Source organism: Mustela putorius, unplaced genomic scaffold (genome assembly GCF_011764305.1).
Source record: "Mustela putorius furo isolate JIRA1106 unplaced genomic scaffold, ASM1176430v1.1 tig00000382_pilon_pilon_pilon, whole genome shotgun sequence".
Lineage (NCBI taxonomy): Eukaryota > Metazoa > Chordata > Mammalia > Carnivora > Mustelidae > Mustela > Mustela putorius.
Window position 1 is genome coordinate 2,630,011 of NW_025421367.1, and position 25,286 is coordinate 2,655,296.

Here is a 25,286-nt window from a genome sequence, read left to right on the forward strand (position 1 = left end):
GTTGTACCAATTTATATATCCACCAACAGTGTGCAAGGTTCTCTTTTCTCCACATCCTCACCAACCCTATTTTTTGTCTTTTTGATACTAACCATTCTGACAGATGTAAAGTCGTATTTCTTTATGGTTTTGGTTTGTATTCCCTGATGATTAATGATAATGAGCATCTTTTCACGTATCTGTTAGTCATGTATGTCTTTTTGTAGAAAATGTCTATTTAGGTCCTCTACCCATTTTTCAAATTGGATCAATCTTTTTTTTTTCTTTTACTTTTCGTGTTGAGTTATATTAATATTGGGAATTAACTCCTCATTAGATATATCATTTGCAAATATCTTTTTTTTTTTTTAAGATTTTTTTTTTTTACTTGACAGAGAGAGAGCATGCACAATTACGCAGAGCGGCAGGTAGAGGGAGAGGAAAAGCAGGCTCTCCACTGAGCAGGGAGTCCGATGCAGGGCTCGATACCTAGGACCATGACCTGAGCTGAAGGGAGCTGCTTAACTGACTGAGCCACCCAGGCACCCCTGCAATTATCTTCTTTTATTCAGTAGGCTGCTCTTTCATTTTCTTCATGGTTCCTTCCTGCGTAGAAGCTTTTTATTGTGGTATAGTCCTGATAGTTTTATTTTTTGCTTTTCTCTCCCTTGCCTGAGGAGTCATATCTAGAAAAATGTTGCTAAGGCTGATGCAAAAGAGGTTACTGCCTGTGTTTTCTTTTAGTTTTCTGGTTTCATGTCTCACATTTAGGTCTTTAATTCATTTTATGTTTGTATATAAGAGAGTAATCCAGTTTCATTCCTTTGCATGTAGCTGTCCAGTTTTCCCAACACCATTTATTTAAGAAATGGCCTTTTCTCCATTATATATTCTTGCATCATTTTTTATAGATTGACCATGTAAGCATGTTTTTTTTTTAAGCTGTCATAACAAACTCTCACTAGATCTCTAGAAAATAACCAAAGATTTACAACAACCCAGTAAATGCTGAATCACGAAAACAGCAACTTAAAAATGGTAGAGGAGCTTTGCGGTATTTAGTGGATTCATCCATTTCCCATGCTCAGTGATGGTCTTAAAGATGACAGACTCAATTTCCAGTGTAGAATCTGATCCTTGGCTTCAGAGGGATCACAGTGATCTTGTTCTCAATGAGTTTTGTTTAATTTTTGAGTATAATTGATACACAGTGTTAACATTAGTTTCAGGTGTATAACATAGTGATTCAATTTTTCTACATCATGCTATATAGGTGTGTGTTTATTTCTGGGATCATTATTCTGCTCCATTATTTGTCTATTTTTGTAACACTGTCATGCTGTTTTGATTATAACATTTGTAGTGTATCTTAAAATCTGGGATTGTGATACCTCCAGCTTTGTTCTTTCTTAAGGTTGCTTTGGCTATTTGGGGTCTTTTGTGGTTTCATATATTAATTCATTCTAACAATCCATTTGTCTACTTCTGTGAAAAGTACTATTGGTGTTTGGGTACGGATTGCATAGAATCTGTAGATCACTTTGGGATGATATATGGACATTTTAACAATATTATCCCAATCCATGAGCATGGTATATCTTTCAATTTGTTTGTGTCATCTTTAATTTCAATGTTTTATAGTTTTCAGTATACAAGTCTTTCATCTCTGCTTAAATTTATTCTTAGGTATTTTATTTTTCTGGTGCAACTGTAAGTGAGATTGTTACCTTAATTTCTCTTTCTGCTACTTGGTTATTAAGTATATAGAAAAAGCAACATATTCTAGTATATTAATTTGATATCATACAAGTCTACTGAATTCATTTATTCTAGCAGATTTTTGACAGAGTATTTAGTGTTTTCTATATATGGTATCATGTAGTTTGCATATACTGGTAGTTTTACTTCTTCCTTACCAATTTGGATTTTTTTTTTTTTCTTCTTGTCTGATTGCTGTGGCTAAGACTGCTAGTACTATATTTAATAAAAGTGGCAAGAGTGGGTATCCATTCTTGTCTTGTCCTTGATCTTAGAGGAAAAACTTAGTTTTTCACCATTGAGTATGATGTTAACTGTGGGCTTGTCATATATGGCTTTATTATGTTCCCTTCAAACACAAATTCTCTCTTTGTAGAGAGTTTTTATCATAAATGGATGTTGAATTTTGTCAAATGCTTTTTCTGCATCTATTGAGATATGATTTTTATCCTTCATTTTGTTAACGTGATGTATCTTGTTAATTGATTTGCAGATATTGAACCATCCTTGCCTCCCTGAACAAATCTCATTTGTTCATGGTGAGTGATCCTTTTAATATATTGTTGAATGCAGTTTGATAAAATTTTGATTTTTTAAAGATTTTATTTATTTGACAGAGAGAGAGACAGTGAGAGAGGGAACACAGCAGAGGGAGTGGGAGAGGGAGAAGCAGGCTTCCTGTGGAGCAGGAAGCCTCATGCTGGACCCAATTCCAGGATTCTGGGACCATGACCTGAGCTGAAGGCAGACACTTAACGACTGAGCCACCCAGATGCCCCAAATTTTGATTTTTTTTACAGCTATGTTCACAAAGTAGGTTTTTGTTTGTTTTGCTGTGTCTTTAGTTTTGATATCAGGGTAATGCGGGCCTCTTAGAATAAATTTGGAAGCTTTCCTTTCTCTCTTATTTTTTGAACTAATTTGAGAAGAATAGGTATTAGCTCTTCAAATATTTGGTAGAATTAACTTGTAGAGAAATCTGGTCCTGGACTTTCTGTTGTTTTTTGATTACTAATTCAATTTCATTACTAGTAGGTGATCTGTTCAGATTTTCTATTTCTTCTTGATTCAGTTTTGGAAAATTGTGTGTTTCTAGGAATTCATCCATTTCTTCTTGGTTGTCCAATTTTTGGTATATACTTTTTCATATTGGTCCCTTACAATCTTTTGTATTTCTGTGGTGTCAGTATAACTTCCCATTCATTTCTGATTTTATTCAAGTCCTCTTTTTCTTGATGGGTCTGGCTAACGGTTTATCAATTTTATCTTTCCAGAGAACTAGCTCTTGATTTCACTGATCTTTCTTCTTTTTTTCTCTCTTTCTCCCCCATCCTTTTTCCCCCCTATTTCATTTATTTCTTCTTTCACCTTTATTACTTCCTTCTTCCTAATAACTTTGGGCTTTGTTATTTTTCTACTTTCTGTGTAAAGTTGATTTGAGAGTTTCCTTGTTTCTTGAGATTTGAGATAGACCTGTACAACTGTAAACTTCCCTCTGAAAACAGTTTTCACTGTGTCCCAAAGATTTTGGACTATTGTGTTTTCATATTCATTTGTTTCCATGTATTCTTTTTTAACTTCCTCTCTCTCTCCACCCTTTGGTTGTTCAGTAGCCTGTTGTTCAGCTTCCACATATTTGTAGGTTTTTTCTAGTTTGGGATTTTTTTTCCCCACTCGTAACTGATTTCTACTTTAATATTGTTGTGGTCAGAAAAGATCTTTGATATGATTTCAGTATTCTTAAATTTATTGAGATTTGTTTTGTCACCTAACAAGTGATCTATCCTGGAGAATGTTCCATGTGCACTTGAAAAGGATGTGTATTCTGCTGCTTTGGGATGGAATGTCCTGTATTTCTTTTAACTTCATCTAGTCTAATATGTCATTCAAAGCCACTACTTCTTTATTGATTTTCTATCTGGATATCTATCTATCGATGTAAATCAGGTGTTAAAAGTCCCCTACTATTATTGTATCACTGACAATTTCTTCCTTTATGTCTATTAATATTTGCTTTACATATTCAGGGGCTCTGATGTTAAGTGCATAGATATTCAAAACTTTTATATTCTCTCTTTGGATTGATCCATTTATCATTATGTGATGCTCTTCTTTGTCTCTTGTAAGTCTTTGTTTTAAAGTCTTTTTGTCTGATATAAATATGGCTTATCCCAACTTTTCTTCATCTCCGGTTGCCTGGAATATCTTTTTCCATCCCTTTACTTTTAGTCTATATGTGTCATTAAGTTTGAAACAAGGCTTTTGTAGGCAGCATATAGATAGGTCTTGTTTTTTTTTTTTTTTTTTTTATCCCATTCAGTTACCCTGCGTCTTTTGATTGGAGCATTTAGGCCATGTAATTATTGGTAGGTATGTAATTATTGCTATTTTATTAATTGTTTTCTCATTATTTTTGTAGTTTTTCTCTGCTCCTTCTCTTCCTTGTAATTGATGGCTCTCTTTAATATTACACTTGGATTCCTTTCTCTTTTATTTTTTGGTGTATCTATTAGAGTTTGCTGGTATGTCCTTACCATGAGTTTCATAGAAAATATCCTAAATATATAGCAGTCTATATTAAGCTATCTTAAGTTGATGGTCACTTAAGTTTAAACAAATACTCAACAAGATTTTTACTCCTTACATCCACACTTTATTTATAGGTCATATTTTACATCTTTTTGTTTTGTGAGTCCCTAATTTCTTAAATGTCATTGATTTTACTACTTTTGTCTTTTAACCTTCACATTAGCTTTTTTAGTGATTGAATATAGTACCTATACGGCATGTTTGCTTTTACTCATGTTTTTATTTTCACAGTTTTCTTTCTTCTAATTATGACCTTTTCCTTTTTTACTTAAAGACTCCCTAGAACATTTCTAGTAATACTGGTTTAGTGATAATGAACTCCTTTATCTGACGTATGCCTGAGAAACTCCTTTTCCCTTCTTCAATTCTGATGAGAATGATCATCTTGTCATGTAGAATATTCTTGGTTGTAGTTTTTTTCCTTTCAGCCCTTTCAATATATCATGCCACTTGCTTCTAGCTTGCAGTTTCCACTGAAAATATCTAATAAACTCATGGGGTTTCCCTTGTATATACTAGTTGTTTCTCTCTTGCTGTTTTTAAGAGTGTGTATTTAATTTTTGACACTTTATTTATTTTTTTTTTAAGATTTTATTTGACAGAGATCACAAGTAGGCAGAGAGGCAGGCAGAGAAAGAGGGGGACACAGGCTCCCTGCTGAGCAGAGAGTCCGATGTGGGGCTCAATTCCAAGACCCTGAGATCATGATCTGAGCCGAAGGCAAAGTCTTAACCCACTGAACCACCCAGGTGCCCCAATCTTTGACACTTTAATTAGAGTGTATCTTGGTGTGGATCTCCTTGGGTTCATCTTATTTGGGGTTTTCTGTGTATCCTGGATGTATTTCCTTCCCAAGATGAGAGAAGTTTTCAGCTATTACTCAAGTAAGCTTTTTGTCTCCTTCCCTCTCCCCAACCCCCTTCTCTTTCTGGGGCTTCTATAATATTCAAGTTGGTACACTTCAAACTATCATAGAGATCTGTTAACCTGTCCACTTTTGTTTTCTTTTCGATGTTCAGTTTACACGCTTTCCATTACCCTTTCAGATTGCTGATCCATTCTTTGCATCCTTCATTCTACTGTTGATTCCCTCTGGTGTATTTTTCACTTCAGCTATCGTATTCCTCAATGTTGATTGTTCTCTGTATAATTTCCATCTCTTTGTTGAAAATCCACTCATCCATTCTTCTCTGAAGTCCAATAGCCATTGTTATGCCCATTACTTTGAACACTATCAGGTAGGTTGCTTATCTCTGTTTATTTTTTTTTCTGAGGGTTTGTTTTTTCATTTGGAGCACATTCCTGTCTCATCTTGTTTGACTTTCTGTATTTCTACAAATTAGGCAGAACAGCAGCTTTTCCAAGACTTGAAGGAATGGCCTTGTGTACGGTCAGCCCATGCCTGTTTACTTTGGTTAGCTGGCTAGAACTATAGCAGGTACAGCCTTGGGGCTCTAAGGCACTCAGCACTGGGATAGTCCTGGTGGGATGGCTACAGCTGAAATGGTCACAGCTGGGGAGGCGGGGAGTGGGGGAGATTCTCAGGGCACTCTGCACAGGACAGAGCCAGAGTGGATGAAGACTTGGGCAAAGGGCTCCCAGGGTACTCCACCCTGGGGGTACCTAGCTGTGATAACCGGAGCTGAGGTGTGCCAGGCTGGGAGGTCTTGGCGGCACTCCTTCCCCAGGGGTTCTGGCAAAACAACTTGAGCCAAACAGGTTCAGGCCTGGAGTGTTCTGGGATGCTTTGCACCATGGTGAGAGAGGTGTAGCTACGGTGGGTGACATTCAGGGGTGTCCCAGCATATGCTGTACTGGGGCCACCTTGTGCAGTCTATTTTAGGGGATGGCCCAGATCCTGCTTCCATCTGCACTATCAAGGTGGAGGGGAGATGTAAATATATATAAATTTATATAATTTATAAACAAATTTTATATATTTATCTATCTATCTATCTATCTATCTATTTCTTTATTTTGCCTCTCAGACCCCAGAGTGCATTCTGCAGGTCCCTCACTGGTAGAGCTTTAGGGCTGGTTCCTTTATATTCTAGTTGCTCCTGAAACCATGTTTTATTTTTTTTTCTGTGGCCCCAGAGTGGCCAGGGCTGATGTGGTCTAGGGATCCAGGGCTTGCTGAGGACAGTGTGGTGGCTAGGGAACCCAGACTCTGCTCCTTTCTGTGCTATCAAGGTGGAGGGGGAACATAAACACTGGCACTGCCTAGCTTCTCCAGCATCCCACTGTTTGGTGGAGGGTAAGTTCCTTTATATTCTCGTTGCCCTTTTAAGCCACAGTTTTTCTGTGTCCCAGGACAGAAAAATCTGCTCATAGTCCCTTAGTAGTCTCTTCCCTCCCCAGTGCAGTTCACAGCATTAAAATTGGGGGTTCTTGTTACCGTGTCTCCTGTCGTTGTCTACGTGGTCCCTCCAACCCCTGCTGTGCAGGATTTGTTCTGTCAGCCCTCAGTTGTTTTTCAGAAGGAACTGCTGTACAGATTGGCATAGACTTGTGATCATGGAGAAGGAGAGATGAGGGTCTTCTGTTCTATCATTTTGGATCCTCTTGCAATGCACTCTTCTACTGCTACCTCTCTCACCGCTCTCAGAATGGGAAGGATTAATTCCTTCAAATGGACCCCCATCCAGTTTTCTTCTTAAACCAGTCGTAAGTCCTATCACTGCCTCCTACCCCCACCCCAAAGTTCTGAACATTTCGACAAATCCTGCGTGGCTACCAACTCAAGTTCCTTTGCTTAGCCTGCTTCCTCAGCCCCAAAGCTACCTTCTTTCCCCTCCCTTCGTCTTACTTACCATTATTCTATTTCCCCTGATGCTCTCCAAGTTGTTCCTGTCCTTCTCTAAACCCTCCCCTCCACGTGAAATGCCTTTTCACCTATCACAACTTTCAGAAATCCCCTCCACCCTTCGGGCTATCCTGACCTGCTCCCTTCTCCATGTCCCTAGTGCTTGGTCTTACTTTATTAGGACTGGAACCAAATTTGACCTTTTATTATTTGAGTAGATCATTCTTCTACTGAAAGCAAGCTACCCATTCTGCAAATACAATAAGAAATAATTTTAAGTTAAAACACCAAATTTATTGCATAATATTGAACTATATGCACACACATAGAAAATAAACATTTCATATAACTGTATATCTTTTTTTAATCTTGTATTATAAAGACTGAAAAAACTACCAATTTAGCAATTGAAATAAGTTTTAAAAACAAAAAGAAAAGCAAAAATCTACATCCTTCATTGAGATCTGATGCTGTATCATGGTTCATAAATACTTCCTTTTATATAAATAAGTCTTTCCTCTAGTGACTAGGAATTTAAAATTAGGCTGACATGGATTCTTTGATCATGTAGAATTTTCTTATCCCATGATGAAGTAGGTTGAGCATGTCGTTATTTTTGATACATATATTTGCTCTAAACACAATGCCCCCCCGAAATCCCACTGTAAACAAACATTTCAAATGCAATAAACAAAAGTCCCATAATAAAGAATGTCCTTAAATGTTAGCAATTAGGGAAAAGGAAAAAAAATAGAAATTTTGCAATTTAAATAGAAATTAAAAAAATAGACTGCATGCATCCACTAGAAGGACAGGAAGGGAGCATTAAGTCAGGAAACAATGGGATGAAGTGAGTAAGAGAGAAAGGGAAGGAGAGGAAGGAAAGAGAAAGAGGCAGAGGGCATAATTTGACAGGGAAAGAGAACAAGAAATTTATTAATTCTACTTTCCTTGGAGAAGATACTCTTTAAAAAAGTAATGCAACTTGCTCCAAAAGCCAGATAACTGAAGGAGTAGGGGGTCTATCACCTCACCTTATTGTCGAAGGGACTTGGCTGAACAACAAAATAAAATTTGGCTCAGCTATAATGCTGAGCTGCTTTGCACATCTCTAAGCAGGTCCAGGAATAGGCAGAGCCAGGTAGAGGCTGCTAGTCCCTCAACAACTTCTTTTTAAAGCAAAATCTGTTCATAAAGGCTCCCATGAATTCTCAAAAGAGTTCAGCCAAATTAACGAAAGAAGGGACCCAGATTCAGCTTGTGGGACTTGGGATTTTCTGAAGTAGTCCTTGCCTCCTTAGTCCTTAGAGCAGGGCTGCAACAAGCCAGGAGCATGTCCAAGTCTGCAGAGAGAGGAGCCGTTCTGCACGTGCAGGTGAGAAAGGGCGCATCAGTCAAAATCATTCTTGCGGAGGAACGAGAGGGACAGGAAGCACTGTGAGGAAAGAGCAGGGCTAAGAGAGACATTTGGGAAATGAGAGGTTAAAAAGCCACTGCCATTTTTCCCAGCAGAGTGCAACATATTCACAAGTGCAAGGAACACTACTAGGTAATTTGGTTTAAAAACAAAAATGCCAATTTTTCACCCCCATCCCCAACCCCTGATTTTTCAGAAAGGTTGCTTCCTGTTCACAAGCCCAGAAACACATCAACCAGGTTCAGGATTCAAAAGTCCCAACCCATTCAGACAATAAAAAAATAGAACTCCCTTCCCCATGATTTTCTGTATGGGCCTCCATGTGGACACTGAGGAAGGGAGGGAAATCTGGGGCACACTGTGGAGCCTCAAGCCAAACTAAACCCTTCATAGTTGTCAAGGGCTTGGGTCAGCCGTGCGCTCAGGATCTCTTTGCTGCTGTATTTGGGGAGATCAAGAAGGTTGTAGCAAGTGTGGGCCACGGGCAGGTACTCCTCGCCGCTGGCTGTGGACTGGATGACAATCTGCAGGCTCGCCATGCCATAGATGGGAATGCGATCGCTGCCCGTGAGGAACACTGAGGAGAAAGGGAAAGGCCATTACCAGCTACGCAGTCCAGGAGCTTCTCTCTGCAGCCCCGCACAGAAAGGAGAGGACCGCATGACACCCTGTGGCTCGCATGAGAAGTACACTTCTAGGTGCCAATATGGATGGCATGAATATTCACCTACGCTCATTCTTACAAAGCAAGAGGCTGACTGCATTTCAATCTTGGGGGCAGATGGCGGGGTGTTATATGGATAAAAATTCTGTTTTTCATTAGTTCATTTCAGACCCTGATTATATACATGGACACAAATCATCCATCTAAATGAAAGATGCCCTAAAATGCCCTCAAATTAAAAATGGCCTCAAATGTATGTCCTCATAAATGTTAGGAGCTTTCACAAAATCAGAGAGGAAGGGAATTCCTGACGTAGGTAAAGAGCTTATCTCAGAGGAAAGCCAGGAAGAAGACCATCATCTATGGGACTTCAAAGTCTCCTGTGGCCAAGGGTCTAGTGTGTATATACCTCCTGAGCTAGGGAATATCCATTTGGTATCTGTTGGCTCCTTTTCCTAAATTTCTTAAACCAAAAGAGTAACAATGATGTTGTATTAGACATTTCACTCTTGTAACACACTGTGACTTGGCAAAAAAAAAAAAAAAAAAAAAGAGAGAGAGAGAGGAAGAGGCCAATGCAGCTCTCTTTCCATGTTTTCTAGCAATACATAACCTCAGAGTTAAATTGCTGGAATTACTACAAAAAAGTCATTGGTTAAGAAGCACTTTCAAAAAACCTATTACCTGAGGCTGTGGTATATAAACATTGTTGCCAATATCTGTAGAGTTACTAAAACTTTCCACAAGTCTAATGATCTCTGAACAGAAAAAACTCTTCTAACAAATCTCCATGGCTACACTCCTCTTGGTTGGTAGAGCCTTACAAGCTCCTTAACCTGTCATTTGACAAACCTTAACCTGTCATTTAACTTATAGACCACTGTTCATAAGAGCCAATGGAACTAGGGAGAGGAGAAGCAGGGCTTTTTTTTTTTAAGCATTCTTGTATGAGCCTGCCCTCTCCCTGCTACCTCCTCTCATCCTCACTCGGTGGGAGCAGTAGAATCTGGGGGTACATCTTGCATTAATATTAAGCTATGCTCATGCTTATAAAGCAAAAGGGACTGCCTTTCAAAGCACATTGTTTTATTTTATATAAACAAAAACTGTATACTACTCACTAGCAAATTTCTGACCCCGATTATATACAGACACAAAGATTACAACTATTTTTGAAAGGCTGAATGTGTTGACATAAATTAGGCTTCATTCTCATTTCCAAATATATGACCCTTCTCAAATGTCCCCTAGCCAGTCACAAAGGGCCATATCTTGTATGATTCCATTTATGTGACATGTCCCAAACAGGCACATCCACAGAGCCAGAAAACAGATGGTAAGGGGGGCCGGGTGGGGTGATAGGTCAGGAGGAAATGGGGAATGACTGCTACTGAGTTCAAGGTGTCTTTCTGAGGTGATGAACATGTTCTACAAATTACTGACAGGATCAAATCTCTGTGAATATACTAAAAATCACTGAATCATATACTTTAATTGGGTGGACTATATGCTCTGTGGATCCTATCTCAATAAAGCTATTGTAAATCCTATCTCCCCAGTTACATCTGTAGCAGACACTGCAAAATTTTCAAAAGCCTAGAGAGATAAGGGACGTTAATCGAATTAGATTCTATCAACGTGATATTTCATAATACTCACATATAAGATAACTAATATTTTAAAAGCAACTGAAAATCAGCAAAATGCTTCTTTTCTTTTTTTCATGCAATACATCCTATTAGGCATCAAATAAGGAAGTACCACCTATGTTTGCCTGAGGTCTCATTAAGACAAGAAGTAGAAATACACTTCCTTCACTTACTCTTTTTCATTTACAAGACCTTGACCTGTGGGGTAGATCACCCTCCACCACAGGCAACACTAACGCGTGGACAAGCACTATGTTAACATGACTGATACTTACAGAGAAACTTCTTCTTCTTTTCCAATGGAAACTCATGAAATGTTTCCCAAAATAGTTTCACAGTGGGATGTGTGGCTGAGTAATCACCCTTGTAGATGGCAGTCTGCCCAAAAGAGACAAAGAGAAAATCCTATCTTAAAGAAGAAGAATATTACAGAGGACATACATTTGTGTGCACCGTTTGCAGTGGAGAGGAGGAAATAACCAGTGAGATTAGGAGACCTCCAATGCCCCCTCAACCACAGACCACCTGGAAAGAGACCAGGCTCTGGGCCCACCTGGCAGGCCACAGCTGCTTCCTCGGAGGTAAAGACAAAACCGTCCCTACTCACCTCTTCGAGCTCCTGCCAGTTGTAGTTGCTGTTCCCCACCATCATAGCCCGCAGCTCGGAAGGCTGGAAGAGTTCAAGCACCTTGCCACCACACACCTTCAGGAAGCCACTGGAGAAGGCTGTGTACCATTCGTGAACTGAGATTTGGAAGACGTAATTCACGTAAGCATCCACGAACTCCTGCCTGCCAGAAGCCCAAAGAAACAGAATATGGTTAGCCCGAAAACTTGTAGAAGTTCTGGGGTGGAGAGAGATGAAAAATGGGATTTCATTAAACTCTCACGTCAGGAGGCATCCCGGAGATTACCAGCCAGCCCGAGGATTCCTCCAGTGCCTCAGGTGATCTGGGGACAGGGGAGACTGGCGGGAAGTAGGGGAGGCCAGGCAGGTGGAACCATTTTACCTGAGGAGCTCGTTTTCATCTTGCTTACTGTCCTCCTTAAAATTTAGTTTGGAAAAAAAATACAGACTTTTTCTGCTTTAAAGAAAAAGCAGAAAAAGCAGAAAAAGTCTGCTTTAAAGAAAAAGTCTGGGATAACGATTCTAGGCTTTCTCCCTTCTCTTCAGAAACAAGCAAAGTTAAACCATGTGCTACTGGAATCCTCACCTATTCTAAAAGGTAATTTCCTAACTCCTTTCTGGAAAGGATTGTCTTATACAATGGGCTCCAGCTCATTAATAATCAGTCAAATGCAAATTAAAACAGTGATTTCCTGCATGTCAGACTCACAGCAAGCCAGCTTCCTGGGCTGCTTACTGTAGATAAGGGGCTGGTTTCCTGGGCACGTGTCTGCAGGCTGCAGGTCAGAGTTCTATTTGTATACACAATCTGGCCACCGTCGGTATGCATTCAGTCTCCGCTAGTGGGAGATGTCAACTGAACTGAGACGTAAACATCTGGGAGAATAAGTTGCCAACATCTGGAAAAAGCTGAAACTGTAAATACCCTTTAACTGAGCTACTCCCCCACCAGGGGGCGGCCCAGAGAGAGTGCACGAGACAAATACACAGATGTTCACTGCAGCATTTTCTTGTAATACAGAGAATTGGAAGACACAAAACTAAATATCCATTAATATGAGAATGGACCAAAAAAAGATGGTATGGCCATAAGATAGGAACCATAAAGCACAGCATTTTGATGGAGTTAACTAGGCCCGTATTTATCCAAATGAACAGAATCTCAAGATCAGTGTTTGAGTGAAACCCAAGTTTCTGATTGTTAAGTACACTATGACAGCATTTATGTAAGTTGTTTTTTTACATTTTTCTTTCCCTGCCATCAGTCCCATCTTGAATCAAGACTGCATCAGATGCAACCAAAGGACCAACTACTGACTGCTCAGTTAGTGGGATGGCACCGCTCAGTGGTTTTTTTTGTTTTGTTTTGTTTTTTACATTTGTAACAATACTAACTACAAGAGGTGGTGGCTCTGCTACTTACATCTTATGACCCTTGGGTAAGTTATTTAATCTCTGTGCCTCAATCCCTTCACCTTTAAAATGGGAAAAATAAGCGTACATAACCCAAGGAACTGTTACAAAAAATAATGAGTTAATACATGTAAAGTTCTTAGAACCAAGGCTGCTTTGTAAATATTAGCAATGATTATTATATGGTTTAAGGCTATAAGATCTTGTTTATTGTAAGTGTGAAATTCTACATATGCTGTACATAAGAAATGGGTAATTTTTTAAAGTGAAAGCTATAATTAATTGGTCTTAATACACACATTATAAACGTATAGAAACCGGAAAGAACAGGCATCAACTTCATCAGTGTTTAGCCAGTGTGAGAAAGGAAGCTGGAAGAGCGGGAAGGGAGTGAGAGGAGGCGCGGGAATCTCCGTCATTGTTTTATTACAAAATCTGAGGCAAACACCATTGACTCTGGTTCATAGACACAAAGAGGTCTGTCAGTTTAGTCTGTACTTTTCTGTATTTTAAAATTTTTTCCTAAAAATTAAAAAAATCTGACATTATGAAGACAGATTCCTTTCCACTTATCCTTCACTGTAGTATCGTACTTCATACAACTACCCTTGAACGTCTTGTTTCCTCTAAGAAAACACTTCTTCCAGGACCACCACCCCTAACTAGCCACCAGGCATGTCATACAGTGGAGCAGTGAAGCAGACAGGGATTCAAATCCAGGCTCTGCCATGTCCTCTATGCTAACTACTAAGCCTCTCTTTTCTCATCTTTAAAATGGGGTAAATGTTCAGTTTTTTAAAATAAAAGCTACTAACACAGAAAGATTTTTACACATCTTTACCACAGATTCTCAACGTTTCTCACACCGCACCTGATGGACCACTTTCTCAAAACCCACTGGATAAAACTAAGAGGACTTTCCTGGTACAACTGCCTCAGAGAATCACCATCAACATGATTTTTTAATTATAGATGGTGATGGTTAATTGTATATGTCGACTTGCCTAGGCTACAGTAATCAGTTAACTTAAGCAAACACCAGTCAAGACAGTGCTGTGAAGGTATTTTTTAGATAGGATTAACATCTGTATCAGGAGACATTGAGTAAAGCCGATCAGTCTTCATGAAGTGGGAGGCCCTCATCCAATAAGCTGAAGGCCTCAAAAGCCTGAGGTCCTCCACACCCTCCGAAGAGGAAAGACTCTGGCATCTACACTGCAGCCTCCATTCCTGCCAGAATTTTCAGCCTGCCAGCCCACTCTGAACATTCCCAACAGCAAGCCTCACAATCACATGGGCAGATACCCAAGGATCTTTCTTTCTTGTCTTTCTTTCCTCTATATATGTATGTATATACACACACACATATATGTGGCCTTGGAGCTGGGGCTGCACTGTTTTCCTGCCTGCAGACCCTACCAGAAGCACCAGCCCTTCCTGAGCCTCCAGCCCGCCTGCCATTGCACTAGAACCACAACCACTAGCTCTCCCGAGTCTGCAGCCTGCTGACTGCACTCCTGGGCCTTGTCTGCCCACCCGTATGTACATGAAGTGTGCACACACTGCTCCCTACTGGTTCTGGTTCTCTGGAGAAGCCTGATATATCATGTAGATATCATCTAAATTGGGTATGGGTGAGCCTGGGGTGTGTGTGTGTGTGTGTGTGTGTGTGTGTGTATGTGTGAGTGGGTGCGTGGACAGCTGGGTGTAACTGTGTAAGTATATATGCATGTATATACATCTCCCACTGGCTCTGTTTTTCTGGAGAAGCCTAATACAGATTTTCATACCAGGAAGTGGGTACTATAATAGCAACTACCTATAAATGTAGGGCTACCAGCCCTGCTTCGACCTCCTGAGCCCCTCCCTATGCTCCATGTGCTACTTACTGCAGGGTATGGGGCTGCTGCTGGGGGGTGGCCTCATGGTCACCATAGCCCTGCTGGAGGAGCAGCTGTGGCCCCCGGTCTCTGATGGCTGATGGGGACCAGCGGAAAGGTTGCCCTTCCTTCCCCCCAACCACAGGAATGGAGGCGGGACACAGGGCCAGTAGGAGCAACAGGATTTTAATAAACAGAACCCATCCCCCTCCCCCCCACAAAAAGTAGAATGGCTGTGGAATTGGGTAATGGATATAGGTGTCAGAGTTTTGAGGCAGTTGATAGAAAAAGCCTAAACTGCCTTGAAGAGACAGTTGATAGAAACGACAAAGGAGATCCTGGTGAAAGCTCAGAATGAAAAGAGGAGAGCTGTAGAGAAAGCTTTTGTTGTCGGAAAATAAGCATGCATCATAAGCAGAATCTGGCAAGAAATATGAGTATTAAAATGCTTCTGGTGATGTCACAGATGGAAATGGGGAACATGTTATTTATTGGAAATTAGAGGAAAGGCAATCTTGTCATAAAGTGGCAAAGAACTTGGCCAAATTATGTTCTAGTGTTTTGGAGAATTTAAGTGATAAACTTGGATATTTGACTCAGGAGATTGCCTAGCAAAGTACTCAAGGTGTGTGGTCTGGTTTCTTTGTACTGCTCAGAGTAAAATGAAAGAGGAAAGGGTAAATTGAAGGAGGAATTGTTAAGCAGAAAGGAATTAGAACTTCAAGGTTTGGAAAATTCTTAAGCCTATCCAGATAACACCCTCTGGAAACAGGGCCAAGGGCATGGCTGAACCATGATTTGATGAGATCAAGCATGTGGATTCAGGAATCCTACCAATCATCTCAGGAGAAGCTAGGAATAGAAATGCACTTGGACCCCCAAGAACTGCCTGAGAAGCCAACAAAGTGTTTTGTTTTGTTTTGTTTTAAACTCAAGAATAGAAACACTGCCAGTGTGCACCAAAGCAGCAGAGCTGGACAAAACGAATGAAGGCTATTGGACTCTGGGAATCTACTGGTATGAAATGAGCCTAAAGAACCAAACAGTTGCAAACGGGTGTTACCTTTTAAGAAAAGGGAAAAATGGACCCAAAGGCAAATCAGAGTCCAGTGAGCCTATCATTGCTGCCATGGGCATGGGTGGAGGAACTAGCCAGTAACTTCCCCTCCCGGAGCAAGATCGCCAGCCCCATGGGCCAGAGGACACAACCTAGACCTAAAGAGGATTATTCTCCAAGCCTCAAAATTTAGTGAAATTTTCCCTGCTAGGTTTAAGGCTTGTTTGGGACCTATGACCTCTTTTCTCCTGATGTCTCCCTTTTACAAAGGGAATGTCCATCCTATTCCTGTGCCCATGATCGTATTTGCAGCTGTAGAAGGATTGTACCTCAGGATTAATCAAACTCACCCATACCTGATTCAGATGGTATTTACATGATATATTAGCCAAGGTTCTCCAGAGAAACAAAACCAGTAGGTGTGTGTGCGTGTGTGTGCATATACATGTATATAAATGTGGGCAGACAAGCTCTGAGATTTGCAGTCAGCAAGCTGCAGGGCCAGGAGAGCCAATGGTGTCATTCTACTAGTGCAAAGGCAAGCAGGTTTGAGACTCAGGAAGGGTTGATGCTGCTGCTACAGTCTGTAGGGAGGAAAACACTGAGGTCCCAGCTTAAAGGCAGTCAGACAGGAGGACTACTTCTTACTCAGCCTTTTTGTTCTGTTCAGGGCTTCAACTGATGAGATCCACGCACATAAGGGACAGCAATCTGCTTTACTCAACTTCCCATTCAAATGTTAACCTCATCCACAGACACCCTAACAGACATACCCAGAGTAATATCCAACCAAATATCTGGGTACCCCATAGCCCAGCCAAGATGACACCTAAAATTAAGCATCATGAATGAGACTTTGGACTTAGAGTTGATGATGGAATAGGTTAAGACTTTCGGGGATGTTGGAATAGGGTGACCATAGGTGAGAAGGACATGACTTTTGGGAATTGGAGGATGGAGTGATATAAGTTGAACTGTGTCCCCCTAAAATTCATATATTGAAGTCCTAACCCCAGTACCTCAAAAGGTGATCTTATTTAGATACAGGATCTTTACAGAGGTAATCAAGATAATATTAGGTCATCAGGCCAAGCCCTAATCCAACATGACTGGTGTCCTTATAAGAAGGGAAATTTTGGACAAAGAAACCTGCACAGAGGGAAGACAATGCAAAAGAGAAAAGGAGAAGATGGCCATATGCAAGCCAAGAAGTAATCAACCTTACCAACACTTTGTTCTTGAATGGAGATAAGAAATCATTAAGCCACTTAGTGTGTGGAATATTGTTACATCAGCCCTAGCAAACTCAAACAGAGACTCTAATCTCTATATGTCAATCACTATTGCTCTCAACACATCCTTTTCTTTTATAATGATCATTAACAGTTACAGAGTGTATTAGGTGTTAGTCACAGCAATAAATTCTTAGATACACACTATCTCGGTGAACATGCAAAACTACCTTTGAGTGAATGGTATGAGAATTATGTCCCAATAAAAATAAATACACATAAATTTTAAGACAACAGCTTTTTGAGACTACAGAGATAAATTTTCAATTATTTTCCATTTTCAAAAATTTTCAAGTAAATTGTCATTATTCCAATTTCAGAAATGAATCCAAGACAAACAGCTAGTACCCGGGTAGGGACAGAACTTGAAGCCAGATGTCTGAATACAGACGTGTGCTCCCAATCACTTCACCTAAGTGCCTTCTCTTTGCCCTGCCTTGATTCTTCCATTTCTAGTGTGACAGCTACATGCGAAATTACAATATGCGGAGATCAAGGTTTCACAACATGATAGCTCATGTATTCACAATTCTGTGTTACAGCAGTCCCAGTTGTATACTCGAGTCCATAAAGCCCAGAAAATGAGACCATTTAAGAGATATCTGTGAAGTGCCAAAAAGTCCTAAGATACAATTTGACATACTGAAAATAACAGTAATGAAAAGATGATGTGACATCCAACCATCAAAAAGATTGTCATTTCTTTTCCCATTTATCTATTTCCCAGATTTCCCAAACCTTCAGCACAAACTAAGCAGTAAGCACCTCGTTACAGAATTTCTTTCCCATAATTGATCACTTGACTTATTTTTTAATATAGTTTCTTTAACTGTGATTTTTTTAAATTAACATATAATGTATTAAATGAGGTGACATTTTAAAACACATAAATTTGAAAGAGCAAGTACTATATCCATTGCCAGTGGCTTTTAAAAGTCTGAATTCAAACTATAGTAAGGGTTTTTGAAAAAGTTTGCTAAGCTGATTCTGAAATTAGTATAGGAAGGTGAAATAACTAGAAGAGCCAAAACAATTTAAAAAAAAGAACAAAGTTAGAGAACTGAACATTAGCTAATCTCATGACTTATTATAAAGTTACAGTTATCAAGTGTAGTGTTGGTGAAAGGACAGACATATAAATCAATGCAACAGAATCAGAAAGCCCAGAAATAAACCCACACAAATATGGTCACTTAATTCTCAACAATTTTGCAAAAGCAATTCAACAGACAGTGTTTTCAATAAATAGTACTGGATCAACACGATACCATATGCAAAGAGTATAATATCCATACATCTCATACCATATTAAAAGCTAACTCAATAAGGACCGCGATCTAAAACTTAAAGTTATAAAACTTCTAGAAGAAAACATAGGTGCGGGTGCTCACTTCGGTAGCACATGATACAGAGAAGATTAGCATGGCCCCTGTGCAAAGATGACACACAAATTTGTGAAGCATCCCATATTTTTCTTTCAATGGATACTTTTATTGTAAATGTGCTAAATGCTCCAATCAAAAGACACAGGGTATCAGATTAGATAAAAAAGCAAGATCCACTGATATTCTGTCTATAAGAGACTCCTTTTAAGCCCAAAAGCACCTCCAGGTTGAAATGAGGGAGGTGGAGAACAATTTATCATGCTAAAAGACATCAAAAGGAAGCTGGAGTAGCAATCCTTATATCAGAAAAATTAGATTTTGAACCACAGACTAACAGAGATGAAGAGGGATACTATATCATATTTAAAGGGTCTATCCAACAAGAAAATCTAACGATTGTAAATATTTATACTCCTAACTTGGGAGCAACCATATAAACCAATTAATAACAAAATTTAAGAAACACATTAATAATAATAATAATAATACAATAATATTAGGGGACTTTACACCCCCCTCACTGCAATGGACTACAATGGACAGATCATCTAAGCAGAAGATCAACAAGGAAACAAGGGCTTTGAATGACACATTGGACCAGATGGACCTCACAGATATATTCAGAGCATTCCATCCTAAAGCAAAAGCATATACATTCTTCTCTAGTGCATATGGAACATTCTCCAGACAGATCACATATAGGTCACAAATCAAGTCTCAACTGGTACCCAAAGACTGGGATCATTCCTTGCATATTTTCAGACCACAATACTTTGAAACTTGGACTCAATCACAAGAGGAAAGTTAGAAGGAACTCAAATACTCAGAGGCTAGAGAGCACCCTACTAAAGAATGAATGGGTCAACCAGGAAATTAAAGAAGAATTTAAAAAATTCATGGAGACAAATGAAAATAAAAACACAACTGTTCAAAACCTTTGGGACAAAGCAAAGGTAGGCCTCAAGGGGAGATACATAGCAATACAAGCCTTTCTCAAGAAACAAGAAATATAGAATGTAACCAAACCTAAAAGAGCTGGAGAAAGAACAGCAAATAAGGCCCAAACCCAGCAGGAGATGAGAATTAATAAAGATTAGAGCAGAAATCAAAGAACCAAAAACCAAAAGAACAGCAGAACAGATCAACAAAACTAGGAACCAGTTCTTTGAAAGAACCAATAAGATCAATAAACCCCTGGCCAGACTTATCAAAAAGCAAAGATAAAGGACACAAATAAATAAAATCATGAATTAAAGAGGAGAGATCACAACCAACACCAAAGAAATACCAACAATTTTAAGAACATATTATGAGCAACTACAGGCCAACAAATTAGGCAATCTGAAAGAAATGGATGCAGTCCTAGAGAGTATAAACTACCAAAACTGAAACAGGCAGAAACAGAAAACCTGAACAAATAAATAACCAGCAAAGAAATTGAAGCAATAATCAAAAATCTCCCAACAAGAGTCCAGGGCCAGATGGCTTCCAAGGGGAACTCTACCGAACATTTAAAGAAAAATCAGTACCTATTCTCTGAAGCTGTTTCAAAAAATAGAAATGGAAGGAAAACTTCCAAACTCTTTCTATGAGGCCAGCATTACCTTCATCCCAAAACCAGACAAAGACCCCACCAAAAAAGAGAATAATAGAGCAATATCCCTGATGAACATGGATGTAAAAATTCTCACCAAGATACTAACTAGCCAATAGGATCCAACAGCACATTAAAAGGATCATTCACCATGACCAAGTCAGATTTATTTCTGGGCTGCAAGGGTAGCTGACATTCACAAATCAATTAATGTGATATATCACATCAATAAAAGAAAGGATGAGAACCATATGATCCTCTCAATGGATGCAAAAAAGCATTTGACAAAGTACAGTTCCCTTTATCGATTAAAACTCTGCACAGCATAGGGTTAGAAGGAACATACCCTCAGTATCATAAAAACCATATATGAAAAGCCCACAACAAAAATCATTCTCAACAGGAAAAAACTAAGAGCTTTTCCCCTAAGGTCAGGAACATGGCAAGAATGTCCACTATCACTACTGTTGTTCAACGTATTACTCCAAGTCCTAGCCTCAGCAATCAGACAACAAAAAGAAATAAAAGGCATTCAAAATGGCAAAGAAGAAGTCAAAGAAGAAGTCAGTCTTCACAGATGACCTGATCTCTTATGTGGAAAACCCAAAAGACACCATCCCCAAATTGCTACAACTCACACAGGAATTTAGCAAAGTGGTAGGATACCAAATCAATGCACAGAAATCAGTTGCATTTTTATACACTAACAATGAGACAGAAGAAAGAGAAATTAAGGAATTGACCCCATTTTATAGTTGCACCAAAAACCATAAGATACCTAGAAATAAACCTAACCAAAGAGGCAAAGAATCTATACTCTGAAAACTATAAAACACTCATGAAAGAAACTGAGAAAGACACAAAGAAATGGAAAAATGTTCCATGCTCATGGATTGGAAGAACAAATATTGTCAAAATGTCTATGATTCCCAGAACAATCTATAGGATCAATGCAATCCCTATCAGAATGCCATCAATATTTTTCTTAGAGCTGGAACAAATAATACTAGAATTTGTATGGAACCAGAAAAGACCTGGAATAGCCAAAGGAATGCTGAAGAAGAAAAAAACCAAAGCTGGTGGCATCACAATGCCCGATTTCAAGCTCTATTACAAAGCTCTAATTATCAAGACAGTATGATACTGGCACAAAAACAGACACATAGATCAATAGAACAGAATAGAGAGCCCAGAAATGGATCCTCAACTCTATGGTCCAAAAATCTTCAATAAAGCAGGAAGGAATACCCAATGGAGAACAGTCTCTTCAACAAATTGTATTGGGAAAATTGGACAGCCACATGCAGAAGGATGAAATGAACCATTTTCTTATACCATATAAAAAAGTAAATTCAAAATGGATGAAAGACCTAAATGTGAGATAGGAAACCAATAAAATCCTAGAAGAGAACACAGGCAGCAACCTCTTTGACCTTGGCTGCAGCAGCTTCTGGCTAGACATGTTTCCAAAGGCAAGGAAAACAAAGGCAAAAATGAGCCACTGGGACTTCTCAAGATAAAAAGCTTTTGCACATTTTTTTCATGTGTCTGATAGCCATTTGTATGTCTTCATTGGAGAAGTGTCTGTTCATATCTTCTGCCCATTTTTTTATATGATTTTCTGTTCTGTGTGTGTTGAGTTTGAGGAGTTCTTTATAGATCCTGGATATCAACCTTTTGTCTGTACTGTCATTTGCAAATATCTTCTCCCATTCCGTGGGTTGCCTCTTTGTTTTGTTGACTGTTTCCTTTGCTGTGCAGAAGATTTTGATCTTGATGAAGTCCCAAAAGTTCATCTTCACTTTTGTTTCCTTTGCCTTTGGAGACATATCTTGAAAGAAGTTGCTGTGGCTGATATCGAAGAGATTACTGCCTATGTCTCCTCTAGGATTCTGATGGAGTCCTGTCTCACGTTGAGGTCTTCTATCCATTTTGAGTTTATCTTTGTGTATGGTGTAAGAGAATGGTCGAGTTTCATTCTTCTGCATATAGCTGTCCAGTTTTCCCAGCACCATTTATTGAAGAAACTGTTTTTTCCACTCTATATTTTTTCCTGTTTTGTCAAAGATTAATTAACCATAGAGTTGAGGGTCCATATCTGGGCTCTCTACTCTGTTCCACTGATCTATGTGTCTGTTTTTATGCCAGTACCATGCTGTCTTGGTGATCACGGCTTTGTAGTAAAGCTTGAAATCAGGTAACGTGATGCCCCCAACTTTTGTAGCAACAGGGACAGGACTGGAAGAGATTATGCTGAGTGAAATAAGTCAAGAAGAGAGAGTCAATTATCATATGGTTTCACTTATTTGTGGAGCATGACAAATAGCATGGAGGACAAGGGGAGTTGGAGAGGAGAAGGGAGTTGAGGGAAATTGGAAGGGGAGATGAACCATGAGAGACTATGGACTCTGAAAAACAATCTGAGGGTTTTGGAAGGGTGGGGGGTGGGAGGTTGGGGGAACCAGGTGGTGGGTATTGGAGAGGGCATGGGTGTGGTGAAAAAAATAATGAATACTGTTACGCTGAAAAAAATTAAAATATAATTAAAAAAAAAAAAAGAAGAAGCTTTTGCACAGCAAAGCAAAAGAAACAGCTGACAAAACCAAAAGCCAACTGACAGAACGGGAGATGATTTTTGCAAATGTTTGCTCAGATAAAGGGTTAGTATCCAAAATCTGTAGAGAAGTTATCAAACTCAACACCCAAAGAACAAATAATCCAATCAAGAAATGGGCAAAAGACATGAACAGACAATTCTTCAAAGAAAACATCCAAATGGTCAACAGACATGAAAAAATGTTCAACACAACTCAGCATCACCAGGGAAATACAAAATAAAACCACAATGAGATGCCACCTCACACCAGTCAGAATGGCTAAAATTAACACCAGAAACAACAAATGTTGGAAAGGGGAACCCTCTTACACTGCTGGTAGGAATGCAGTGGTGTTGTAGCCACTGTGTAAAACAGTACAGAGATTCCTCTAAAAGTTGAAAATAGAGCTCCCCTATGACCCAGTAATTGCAATACAAGGCATATACCCCAAAGATACAAATATAGTGATCCAAAGACACACCTGCACTCCAATGTTTATAGCAGTAATGTTCACAATAGCCAAACTATGGAAAGAGCCCATATGTCCAACAGCAGATGGATAGATTAAGAAGATGTGGGATACACACACACACACACACAGGAATATTACTCAGCCATCAAGAAAATTAAATCCTGGGCACCTGGGTGGCTCAGTGGGTTAAGCCGCTGCCTTCAGCTCAGGTCATGATCTCAGGGTCCTGGGATCGAGTCCTGCATCGGGCTCTCTGCTCAGCGGGGAGCCTGTTTCCTCCTCTCTCTCTCTCTGCCTGCCTCTCTGCCTACTTATGATCTCTCTCTGTCAGATAAATAAATAAAGTCTTTAAAAAAAAAAAGAAAGAAAGAAAGAAAATGAAATCCTGGGACGCCTGGGTGGCTCAGTTGGTTAAGCAGCTGCCTTCGGCTCAGGTCATGATCCCAGTGTCCTGGGACCAAGTCCCACATTGGGCTCCTTGCTCAGCAGGGAGCCTGCTTCTCCCTCTGCCTCTGCCTGCCACTCTGTCTGCCTGTGCTCACTCTCTCTGACAAATAAATAAATAAAATCTTTAAAAAAATAATAAAGAAAATGAAATCTTGCCATTTGCAAAAATGTGGATGGAACTAGGGGTGTTGTGCTAACCGAATTAAGTCAATCAGAGAATGCCAATTATCATATGATTTCACTCATACAATGGAATTTAAGAAACAAAACAGAAGAGCACAGAGGAAGGAAGGGAAAAATAAAATAAGCTGAAATCAGAGAGGGAGACAAACCATAAGAGACTCGTAATCATAGGAAACAAACTGAGGGTTGCAGGAGGGGAGGGAAGTGGGAGGATGGGGTAACAGATTGATGGGCATTAAGTAGGGCATGTGATATAAAGAGCACTAGGTGTTATATGCAATGATGAGACACTGAACTCTACCTCTGAAACTTATAATACATTATATGTTAATAAACTGAATTTAAACAAAAAATAAAAGAAAGAAGGATGCCTGGGTGGCTCAGTCCACTAAGGGGCTGCCTTTGGCTCAGGTCATGATCCCAAGGATCCTGAGATAAAGCCCTGCATCGGGCTCCCTGCTCAGCAGAGAGTCTGCTTCTTCCTCTCCCTCTGCCCTCCACTCTACTTGTGTGCATGCTCTCTCTCTTTCTGTCAAATAAGTAAAATCTTAAAAAAAAAAAAAAGAAAGAAAGAAAGAAAGAAAGAAAGAAAGAAAGAAAACATAGGAACAAATCTTTACTGTCTTGGATTTAGCAAAGATCTCTTAACATGACACCAAAAACCCAATCCATAAAAGAAAAAAAAATTATCAAAATTTTGAATTTCTGGTTTTTTTTAAAGAAAAAGACAGCCATAGACTGGAAGAAAGTATTTCACAAGGACTTGTATCTAGAATATGTAAAACCAATTAAAAATAAGAAAACAAAAAAACTCAGAAAGTGGGCAAAAGATATAAACTGACACTGCATCAAAGAACATCTATGAATGGCACATACATACATTGGCAGATACTCTACATCATTAGCCATTAAGGTTACTACACACACCTATTAGATTGGAGGGGTGAGGGGAGAAGCCCAATGATACCAAATGCTGTTGACAATGTAGAGTAATTTAACTCATACCTTGTGGTGTGAAAGCAAAATGGTATAGTCACTTTGGAAAACTATGGAACTTTCTTAAAAAGTTAAATATACATTTACCATATGACTAAACAGGTCTACTTCTAGGTACATAACCAGAAGAAATAAAAACATATTCACTGTAGCATTTTTTGTAATCACAAAAAATGAGAAACAACTAAAGGGGAATATTACTCAGTAACGAAAAGGAACAAACTACTAGTGTACACAACATCATGGATGAATCTCAAAGGCATAATGCTGTGTGAAAAAGGCCAGACTCAAAACTCTACACACATATGCTTCCGCTTCTGGACATTCTGGAAAAAAAATTTTAGAGAGGGGCCCATGATCACCAGGGCTGGACCTTAAGGGAAGGCTTATGAAGGGTTTTTTGGGATGATGTTACTGTTCTACATCTCAATTAGTGTAGTGTTTACATCACTGTACTTGCCAAAGCAAAGTGAATTTTAT

The 25,286-nt window shown here is 39.3% G+C and overlaps 1 protein-coding gene, 1 non-coding gene and 1 pseudogene across 5 annotated transcripts in view; 1 reads left to right on the plus strand and 2 right to left on the minus strand.

Moving 5' to 3' along the window:
• Positions 1 to 7,404: 7,404 nt before the first annotated feature.
• The window catches only part of HERC3 (HECT and RLD domain containing E3 ubiquitin protein ligase 3), a 124,283-nt gene continuing 106,401 nt past the window's right edge, over positions 7,405 to 25,286 (minus strand). For all 4 annotated transcript variants that reach the window (XM_045079375.1, XM_045079374.1, XM_045079373.1 and 1 more), the window contains 3 exons: positions 11,470 to 11,653; positions 11,138 to 11,240; positions 7,405 to 9,126 (listed from right to left, as the gene is read on the minus strand). In XM_045079375.1, coding sequence (XP_044935310.1) covers positions 8,918 to 9,126; positions 11,138 to 11,240; positions 11,470 to 11,653 — 496 coding nt within the window. In that variant the 3' untranslated portion in view covers positions 7,405 to 8,917. The remainder of the gene's footprint in view (positions 9,127 to 11,137; positions 11,241 to 11,469; positions 11,654 to 25,286) is intronic.
• LOC123391887 lies at positions 12,745 to 12,838 on the minus strand. The gene has a single exon (XR_006606571.1). It is a non-coding gene; the product is annotated as a small nucleolar RNA SNORD21 (small nucleolar RNA).
• On the plus strand, positions 18,516 to 18,606 carry LOC123391882 (annotated as a pseudogene).